A 10,438-nucleotide genomic window follows, 5' to 3' on the forward strand; every position below is an offset into this window, starting at 1 on the left:
ATCAGCAAATTTGATATAAACTCCAAACACAAGCACACTAAACTTTCAGGCACTGGAAAACTGCTCATATCCAAAAGTTAAACTCAAAGCTCAGTCAGGAAGAAGGTAAAAATTAAAAATTTAACTTGGCAGAAGGGATGACATGGACTGGTGCTCAACATTTTGAGACTCACATGGAAAACAAACCATCATCTTTTTTCCCATCTACCCAAAAGTGAATCTGACTCTTCCACCTCCCAGACAAACCCACTGACTCCTGCTGGACCATTCTGAGGTGAGCTTGGTCTCTCCTGCTCTCTGTGCCCAAATCCTTTCTGTAATGACCTTTAAAAGGTGAATGTTTCCAAGCCCATCTCGCACCCTGTCTTCCCTCAGTAACTTCTGCATCTCCTGTGTGAGGAGAATTCCAGCTGCCTCATCAGCTTTGTGTTCTGCTCTCTCATCTGAGACACAAGGGACTGCTGCAAACCTTGATCTTTACAAATACCACAGCCCCAAAGAGCTGGGATTAATCCCTCCTAAAGCACTGTGATTCACATGTCTAAGTTTAATCAATGCTTAATGATTCATGCCAGCCTATCTGCTGTGCCAACAGATTTCTCTCAGGAAGTGCAGAGCAGTGGGTTCTTGTTGGAACTCTGGATGCTGAGAATTTCAGACTTTCTGTGCTGACAGACACTGACCCCCAGGAGAATACTGCAATTGGTCTAAAGCCATGGAGAAGGCTTTCAAAACTGAATGACAGAACTGGGATTATGAGTGTGGAGTTTGACAGAAGTGTGTAATATCAACGTGGTGGAAAACTTAGAGTTTAAGGTTTTAGAATATAGTAATATAAGAATATAGCAATATTTTGGAAGTGGCAAAGAACACTTCAGAGAATCCTTTAACTCACAGAATTCAGAGAATCACTGAGTTGGAAGAGACTTGCAAGATCATTGAGTCCAACCCCTCAGAATATAGTAAGGCAAGATGGAGGTTTTGGGGCAGGGGCTGGTTCTTCTTCTTCACCTTCTTCTTCATGGGTTTGGGTGGTTTTGTGTAATTAGATAAAAAAGTCCACATTGCAGGGCATGGGTGGTTGGTTATTGGGTTAAAAATAAAAATAATTTAGGTGTCATTTCTTAATTGGACAGTTTATCTTTAAAAGACCTTGTAGAGAGAGAGCTACATCTCAATTTTTCCCTTGTTAGAGTAAATTACTGCAGAACACACAGCTTGTGAGACTGCAACACAGCTAAGAACTAACAAACATCTGAGTCTGAACAGGTTCTTACACTTTCTTGGATGCAAACTTCCAGCTTTCCATCCTGCACCACGTAGATGCTGTCGTCCAGCTGCCCGGGACGGAAGATGTACTCGCCCTCGTGCAGCTGCACAAAGAACATGTGCTTGCACAGCTCCAGGAACAGGGGCTTCTCAAAGTGCCCAAGGACCCTGCAGCACAGAAAATGCAAAGGGAAAACCTGAAATCACCACAGCCTTTGGAAAATCCTTCCTAAATTAGCAAAGCTCCAGCCACGAGGAGCAGGAGAATCTCATGGGAGCAGCTGCAGGGAAGGAGCCCCAAAGAGCTGCCCAAAATAAGGTGGAGGAGCAGCAGGAAAGAGAGCTGGAAATGCTGGGGCTCCTTTGGAGGAGCCCTGCAAGGAATGCAGGCTCAGAAGGAAGGACAGCCAAACTTCCTCCAGCAAAAAACTGGTGGGTTTACTATTCAGTTCTGCAGCTGTTTCATTGTGGAGGAGGTGGATGCTCCCTGAATCTTGCATGGCAGGTCAGCATGGCTTGTAGAAAGGAATAAAAAATAAAAATAAAAATAAAAATAAAAATAAAAATAAAAATAAAAATAAAAATAAAAATAAAAATAAAAATAAAAATAAAAATAAAAATAAAAATAAAAATAAAAATAAAAATAAAAATAAAAATAAAAATAAAAATCTCCCTGATACACACACTCTGTGAGAAAAGTTACCCCAGGATCTTCCCCTTTTAGTGCAGCTGCTCTGCCCATGGAAGCAGGACACAGGAGAAATAAAGAAAAGAGGGAAAAGCTCCTGTCATCTGCATGGAATTGCAAGTTTGGAATATTCCATCTCCTGCTGGTAACATGCACCTGGACTCCAGTCAGTCACTGCCAGGCAGAGAGAAATATGGGTTTCACACCTGATCACTCTGTACAGAGCTCCAACAGCTCCCATTTATCAGGATCAATCCATCAAATCCTACTGGAACATCAATTAGTCATGGGAGACCATAATTTCACAGCAGCAAGTTCAGATGACTGAAATAGCATTTTTATTTGAGAATGACTGACCTTCAGGACTATATTCTATCACAACTGGGAGGAAAAATGAACATCCACAAGCAAAATCAAAATTACAGATTGGAAGATCTCCTCTTTGCTGTGTCAGCAATTTAACCCCTTGCTGAAGGGGCACAAAGACCATCCCTTCTTCTTAGTCTGCCAAAGAGCTGTGGGGATTAAGTTGACTTTGATTTATTTGCAACCTTTTCAGGCAGAGAGGTAAAAGATCCTGCAGCCCAGGGAGCTGTCAATATGGTATCCAATTAACATTTACCAATTATGATGCTTTTCTGTACAAAAAAAAAATGCCTGATACAGCCTAAACAGAAGTTTTAAGATGCACTAAATCTGTTCATGTTAGAACACATTCATTAGCACTATTCCCAAGCTGAGACAACTAAACTACTTCCTTTTTCTCCCCATCTTTTTTAATTTTTAAAACAAAATCAGCTATTTTCTTAATGTTTCTAGAAAAGTCATTCATTTTGTCCTTATGCCCAGATGAATTTCAGTCAACTCCCTCAAGACTCTGACCACGCAGTTGTAAAATCTGAGATTTGACACAAACTGTCAAATATTTACATCACTTGAACATCCATCAAAACCAAACTGTATATTTCTCTCTCCATTTAACATTACCTGACATTTTTAAGCATGTACAAGACTTCTGATGGCAAGTGGGAATTCTTGACATCAAATTCAGTCAGATCTGCCTCTAGCAAAGAAGGAGGAGGTTCTTTCCTCTGCAGAGTTGGACATTCCTTCTTAATACGCAGAATCCTACAAAGGAAAAAGGAAGTTCAGGATATTTCCTCTTTTGTACTAATAGGAAATGTTAAATTCTTACTAATAGAAAATGTTAAATAAGCATATAGTAAGTATTAAAATTCATCATCCCAAGTTACACAATATCAATTAGCTAAAATTGCTAATTTTGGTGCCTTTCCTCACCAAAACCATCCCAGTCCAGCAAATCTCCCAGCTGATCCACAGCTGACAGAACTGGGAAAAACCAACAGCTACAGAAAAGGGCTCTGCAAGGGGTGGGTTCCACATCACAAACAGAAACCCCAAACCAGCCCCCATGATGTGAATGCTCCCCTCCCCAAAGTCCCAGGTACCTTTTGGCCAGAGATAAAACCTTTGCCCGTTTCCGCATGCGTTGGCGAGGGACGGTGTTCCCAACCAGGGAGTTGGGAAGAGTTGTAACCTAGGGGGGAATAATGGACACAAAAGCAGTCACAAAACCCCAAAACCAAAAAATTCAACCTGCTAATTCCAACCCTGCTGAGGCACCAACACATTTACCAGCCATTAGAGTGTGAGCAGAGTGAAGAGCTTGGGTAAGACCTTGGAGGATTGGAATATCTACTACAGGATCACTTTCTTTCTATACAGCAAGTAGAGTATATTTTGATTTTACCAATCAACTGCTACAGTGCTAATGGATGGTAGAGGGGAAGAATTCCTAGCTGTGGTTCTCATTCAGGAACACTCTGCATCAGGAAGAGGAGTAAGGCACTGATCTCTGCTCTGGGGCAGGGACAGGAGCCAGGGAATGGCTGGAGCTGGGCCAGGGCAGGTCAGACTGGAGAATCAGAGGACACAGTCTCAAGCTGCAAGGGAAATTCAGGCTGGATATCAGGAAAATGTTTTTCATGGAAAGATTGATAAAGTTCTGGAGTGGCTGCCCAGGGAGGTGGTGGAGTCCCCATCCCTGGGTGTGTTTAACAAAGCCTGGATGTGGCACTGGGTGCCAGGGTTGAGTTGAGGGGTTGGGGCTGGCTTGGACTCGATGATCCTGAAGGTCTCTCCCAACCCTGTGATTCTGTGAATTCTGTGAGCTCAGGGCAAGGCTCTGCCCCCAGAGGGTGCTGGCACTGCCCAGGCTGCCCAGGGAATGGGCACGGCCCCGAGGCTGCCAGAGCTCCAGGAGCCTTTGGGCAGCGCTGCCAGGGGTGCCCAGGGTAGGGCTGGGCAGGGACAGGGGCTGGATTTGATGATCCTGATGGGTCCCTTCCCACTGAGGATATTCCAGGATTCTATGTGGCTGTGATGCTGACAAACCAAGGCTTTTCCTTGCATTTCCTAGTTCCCAGGTGCCACCCTCTGGAGAAACACCACAACTGCTACACCAAGCAAGCCCTCATCAAGTATTTTCAAAACGTTACCCAAAGAGTTCAATCTCCGTAAAAAGTTTCTCTCCCAAAAGGAATCTTTAATTAGTTTGGAGGGATTTTGTTTTTCTTTTAAATAAAATCTTGGTATGTTATAAAAAAACACAGGAAGTGCAACCCACAGCAGTTTGGGTGTAATGTTCTCTGCCTTACTCAGGAAAGGCAAAAAGTAAGGTCTAAAACTCAAATAAAAAACCACCTGAAATTATTTTCCCATATGGAATTCTAAGCATTCTTTACTTATGTGATTTACATATAAACAGCTTGGTTAAAAATTATTCAAATTATGAAGTTGCACATGAAAATCATCAAGGATATTAAAATTATGAAGTTGCACACACAAAATTTCCTCTCATTGAAGGCTTTTTTGGCCAAGTTCTACTTAAAGGCTGACCTGCCATGCAAGATTCAGGGAGCATCCACCTCCTCCACAATGAAACAGCTCCAGAACTGAACAGTAAACCCACCAGTGTCTAATTAAGTCAAAGTGTTTGAATTCACCTCAATGAAGTGTGGGAGGCAGAGGCTGGGGCAGCCCACAGGAGGAAGTGTTCCTCCACACAGGGTGACTAAGGATGGTTACTTCCCTGTACCTTATTTTTCTGCAGATGTTGGTTTGCAGGGAGTGCACACCTGGACTTGGCAGCACAGGGAACAGCCAGGACCCTGTAAGGGTGGGCAGGCCCTGGCACAGGGTGCCCAGAGCAGCTGGGGCTGCCCCTGGATCCCTGGCAGTGCCCAGGACAGGGCTGGGAGCAGCCTGGGACAGTGGGAGCTGTCCCTGCTATGGCAGGGGTGGAATTGGATGAGCTTTAAGGTTCTTTCCAACCCAAACCAGTCTGGGATTCTGGGATATTTAAATCATTAACTCCCTACAGGAGTTAGATACTCATTGATGCGTTGCTACCCTCATTGACTGCAAATATTTTTGAAAGAGGAAAATTCTGGCCAGAAAGAGAAGCTGCTGCTGCACCAGCAATGCAGTCAGTGCTGCAGGAGAGCTGGAACAGCCACAACATCCCAGAGACATTTATAGGCTGAGGCCCTGGGCCAGGCCCAGCCAGTGAAGTGCTGCAAACTTTGCACCTCTCAGCTTTACTCTGGATTTCAGCAGGTGCCCTCACCTTCCTCATGATCTTCCTCCCGTAGAACATCACTTTGTCCCTCTTGCGGAACCTGTACTGAGGCACGTGGGGCTGGAGTTGTTCTGCAACAGAAGCAGCACATCAGGAACCCCCTGCACAGCTGGGAGAACACCTGGGCACAGCCTGGGCACTTTGCTGCCTCCAGAACAGCTCCTGTGGGCAGGGTTTGGGATTGAACCACCCTGGGATCCCTCATTGCCCAGCCCTGGCCAAGCCAGGCCCAGGCAGGGCTGCCCTGAGGCGCCACCTCAGCCCCAGAGGGGATCAAGGGCTCCCTAAACACACTGAAGGCTTGGGCAGTTTGAATCTGCTCAAGGAAACCTCTGATTCAATCATTTCTCCATCTGTGACAGTGAAATCACAGCAGGGTTGAATTCCTCTGCAGAATTCACAACTGCTCACACCCCAAAGAAATAAAACCTGCAGGTGCTGCCTGTGACAGCTCTGGGCTCACACCTGGGGAAGGGAACCCACACAAGTTCTCCATCCTTTAAAGCTGCTGTCCTGCAAGAACCACACCTCTGCAGCAAGCAGCTACCACAGAAAATCACAAAAAGACTCAAGATTGATGGAAAAATTGAGTTTAAAACTTACATGGTTATCAAGTACTTACTGGACTGTCTCACTCTTCTGTACACCACAAACACAACAACTGCTATAAGCAACAGTGCAACTGCAGCTCCAATTGCAATTCCAGTCAGCTGGGAGGGAAATTTAAAGAGAAAGAAGTTAATGATTTTCAACTTCAGAAGTTACTACATACTTTTTGAAGGGCTGAAGAACACTCAGCTCAGTGAGATGTCTAAAAGCCAAGCACGTTCATAAATACTGAATTTTTAATTCAAACATCTCATATGCAAGAAGTTTAAACTGCACCCATGACAAGTCCTATGATCAGATGGAAAATATGCAGCTCCACTTTACCATGGTGGTCTGGATCCTGTCCTCCACAAACTGCAGGATGGGGGTCCCAGCTCCTGTCACCACAGCCTGGCAAGACAAAGGAAGGTGAAATTAGTTTCCCACAGCTGGAAAAAAGTCCCTATGAAACATCTCAACCAACTTGATTGTGTTTTGCTTTGACTTTTAATCCACTTTGCAAACAGAAACATTCAGTGGAAAGGGATCAGTAGGGGAGTTTTGTGTTGCTGTCAGTTCAGTGCATTCCTAAACAGCCCTAAACCAGGGTCAAACAGAGATGAACACTTTATTTAATCATTCTGTGTTATTCAGAACAACAAGGATGAGAATGGAATGCAAAGGACTTTATGAGACTGAAAAGAACAAGTCACAAACCAGCATATAAAAGTCACATAAAAAGCAGATGATGCACATGAGAGCTCAGCTGTGCTGTCCTGGGCCCTGTGCCCATCATTGTCACTCAGGATAAAACCTGGCACCTAAAACTGTCTCACTAATGCCAACCCAAAACTTAAGGTAAAGCAATTCTTAGGAACAAGTGAAAACAACCTGAGTACAAGGACAAATACACCCCCCTCTAAGTTTGGAACCTTAAAAGCACTTGAATGAAGCACCACCCACAGCTCAGGTCTCATTCCTGCCCCTGGTTCCAGACCTGGATCACAGCTGAACTCAGCTGTGCCACCAAGAGAAAAATGAAGAGCACACCAAGTCACCAAACTGGTCTCTGTAATGGAATTAATTCCAGTTTTACAGCACAAAGGAAACTCCTGCCAGACCAGTCATCCTCACACAGATCCCTGTGCTCACTTTGCCTTCTCAGGTCACTTCAGCACTTTAGTGTTTATCTTCCCAATATGAGTCAAACTAACTCTGTCACTATTGTTATCAGACCATTACTCATGGGATTGCAGTGAAAAGTCACAAGATTTTGAAAAAAAATAAAAGCTGAAGATGTGTCAGCAACAGGTAGAACACCTGGTGACACAGAGTTCCTGGTGAAGTCTGCTCTGGTCACTTAATGCATTTATTTCCCCTTGACAGTGTCAGGGACACTGGGACAGGGACAGTTCTGCTGCTCCCCAGGCCTGTATGATCTCAAATAACACCAAAAATAGTAATTGCCAACTGACACTCACATTGCTGCTGCAAGGGGAGAAACAAATCCACGGGGAAAAGAATAAAACACAAACATGCCCAGGCTGGGGCTTCAGTGCAGAAAAGAAGTAGGGAAAGATGAAATTCAGAGCTCCAAGAACCCCTGAGAGGTTCTTGCAAAGTTTTCACGAGTGGCAGTGTGATATTGCCCTGCTCAGACCAGGGGGATCTTTCCCAGCCTGGACAATCCTTGTGGACAAGCAGAGGAAGCAAAGCAGCCAGGCTGAGCTGAGCAGGCACCTGAGCTGTGTCACTGAGGGCAGTGACAGCTCCTGGGGCAGCAATGAGGTCACAGCCGAGTCACCAGGGCAGCTCCTCTCTGAGGAGGGCTGTGCCCAGCACCCCAAGCCAGGAAACCCTCAAAATTTCCTCTCATTGAAGGCAACACCTGTGGGACCACCCTGCAAGGCCTCCCTGCATGTGAACATGAGCCCAGAGCATGGACTGGCACAAAGAGCTTTGCTGGTTTGTACCTCAGATCTGACCCTTCCAAGGCTGGTTTGCATTTCACAACGGATCTGTCAGGCCCCTTCTCCTCCTCCCTCACAAACCAGACTTGCTTGTGCTGCTGTGCAGACCCCTGCAGTGATCAGCAGGGTTCCTGAATGGCTCAGAAAAGCCCCTGGGCAGAGGCTGGGCTGTGTGATGGAGGAGAGCTCAGGCAGGCCAGATGCAGGGCAGTGTGCTCACAGTGATGTTTAACAGAGACAAGCTGTGGTTCAGAAGGAAGTGCAGGCTGGCTGTGTGATGGGAGGTGCTGGGGGATCCTCCTTGGGAGGGTCCTGGTGCTTCATTTTCCATCACTCATCACCTGCCTGCAGATTCCTTCACCATTCCCAGCTGAGCACAGAAAGACAAGGGGGCCATTCCCCCTTGTCCTGTCCCTCTGCTCCCTGATGTCCAGGTTTCCTGAGGAACCCGAGGCTGAGCAGCAACCAGCACAAACATGCAGCAGCCCCACAAGTGCAGCTCACACCCATCCAGGGTCCAGCACCCAGCACTGCTGAGTCCAGCCACTCCTCACTGCAGTCCAAGGCAAACACTGACACATTCCCCAGGCAGACAGGGGTGGGAAAGGCTTATCAACCCTGAAAACAAGGACTGAAAATTGGGATTAGCCCAAACACAAGGCTTCCTCACAGCTCAGAGGCACCCGGGCCTTGTTTTGACTACAGAACCTGGATTTTCACAAAACATTGTTAGCTGTGTACAAGTACATTGTGTGTGTTTTCCAGTTTGAGAACTATTTCCTCTCATGGGGTTTGTTTTTCACAACTAGGGAAAGCATCATGTGCCTTTTTGGTGTGTGAGTTTCACATGTGTGATTAAAAACAAATGTAAGAAGTGCAGTCTGCCAGAATTCTGCAACTTCTCCTTCCTCGGGATAAAAATGTATTTAAATGAAGTATTGTATACTAATGTATACAATACTATATACAATACTTTATTGTATATAAATGAAGAAATATATATTAATGAAGTATTTAGATCATAGTATTATTAAAACAGTTTAGAATATGAAGCAGAGCATAAATGGTCTGCAAGAAATAAAACACACACACACAATAAAATGGGACCAATCCTCAAAGTTTGAAAGGATAAAACTCCCAGCAGGAAAGGCTCTTTCAAAGTAAAAGCATCTAAAGGCCTTGTCCCAATGCTATCAATTAGGTACAGCTGCTTTCAGCTTCTGGAAACACTCACAGGGAAATAAATAAGTCCAAAAATAAGAGCAAAGCATATTGTACCTGAAGGCTGGTGTTATTGTCCCCTTCATCCATGTCTGGAGGAGCGGCAGGAGCAAAGACAAAAGCAAAGACAAGACTGAGTTAAGAGATGATCACAGCTTCCGATGCAAACTCTCGAACAATACAAGGGGAACAATAACTTTTTAACTTTATCCTCCCTGTGTGCTGAGCAATAAAACCCAGCGGTGAAGCGCTGGGGGCCGGGACTCTCCCGAAGAACCTTCACAGCCCGGGAATCCCGGCAGGAGCGCCCCGGGAGCCGCTCCACACCGAGAGAGCTGCGGGAGAGCCCCGCGCCCGGCGGCACAGCCGGAGCCAGCGCCGGTCCCTACGGAGAGCGAACACCGGAGCGGCCCCGCGGGACGGGACAGACCGGGACAGCTCGGGGACAGCTCAGGGGACAGCTCGGGGACAGCACCGACCCTGCCCGGGCAGGGACCGGCACCGACCGCGGGTCACCCTCCGGCCGGACCAGGGTCACTCTCCCACCTGGACCCAGCTCGCTCCCCCGACCAGCCCCGGGTCACTCTCCCGGCCAGCCCCGGGTGCTGTCCCGTCCCGGTTCCGCCAGGCCGGAGTTCGGGACACGGGCTCCGAACAAGACAACAACAACAGCAACTCCTCCCGCCGGGCCTGGGGCACCGGCACCGCCGGGGGCACCGCGCGGCTGCACCAGCCCGCCAGGCCCGCGTCCCGCCGCCGCGTTCCGGCGATCCCCGGCACCCTCTCACCTGCTCCTTCCCCCGCCATCACCCCGGTGCCGGTCGCAGTGCCGGTGCCAACCCCGGTCTCTGTCGCCGCCGTTCCCGGTCCCCGGGCCGGGGGCGAAGGGCGCCGAGCGCAGACCCCGCCCGCTGCCACCAGGGGGGGCGGCCGCGCCAGGCCCCGCCCACCCTCGGGCCGCTGGCTGCTGATTGGCGAGAAAAACCCCCCTGGAGCCGTTCGGCGCGCGGGCAGCACCGGCGCTGCTCATTGGCTGGCGCG

General features: G+C 47.5%; 1 protein-coding gene across 2 annotated transcripts in view; it reads right to left on the reverse strand.

The window, feature by feature from the left end:
- The window catches only part of PNPLA7 (patatin like phospholipase domain containing 7), a 137,214-nt gene extending 126,886 nt beyond the window's left edge, over positions 1–10,328 (reverse strand). For both annotated transcript variants that reach the window (XM_064728109.1, XM_064728107.1), the window contains exons 1-8: positions 10,186–10,328; positions 9,455–9,489; positions 6,552–6,617; positions 6,241–6,328; positions 5,607–5,689; positions 3,427–3,515; positions 2,945–3,085; positions 1,278–1,437 (exon numbers count right to left, since the gene is read on the reverse strand). In XM_064728109.1, the coding sequence (XP_064584179.1) occupies positions 1,278–1,437; positions 2,945–3,085; positions 3,427–3,515; positions 5,607–5,689; positions 6,241–6,328; positions 6,552–6,617; positions 9,455–9,489; positions 10,186–10,204 (681 nt within the window). In that variant the 5' untranslated portion in view covers positions 10,205–10,328. The remainder of the gene's footprint in view (positions 1–1,277; positions 1,438–2,944; positions 3,086–3,426; positions 3,516–5,606; positions 5,690–6,240; positions 6,329–6,551; positions 6,618–9,454; positions 9,490–10,185) is intronic.
- Positions 10,329–10,438: the final 110 nt, after the last annotated feature.

This window comes from Zonotrichia leucophrys, chromosome 17, assembly GCF_028769735.1.
Source record: "Zonotrichia leucophrys gambelii isolate GWCS_2022_RI chromosome 17, RI_Zleu_2.0, whole genome shotgun sequence".
In the NCBI taxonomy this organism is placed as follows: Eukaryota; Metazoa; Chordata; class Aves; order Passeriformes; family Passerellidae; genus Zonotrichia; species Zonotrichia leucophrys.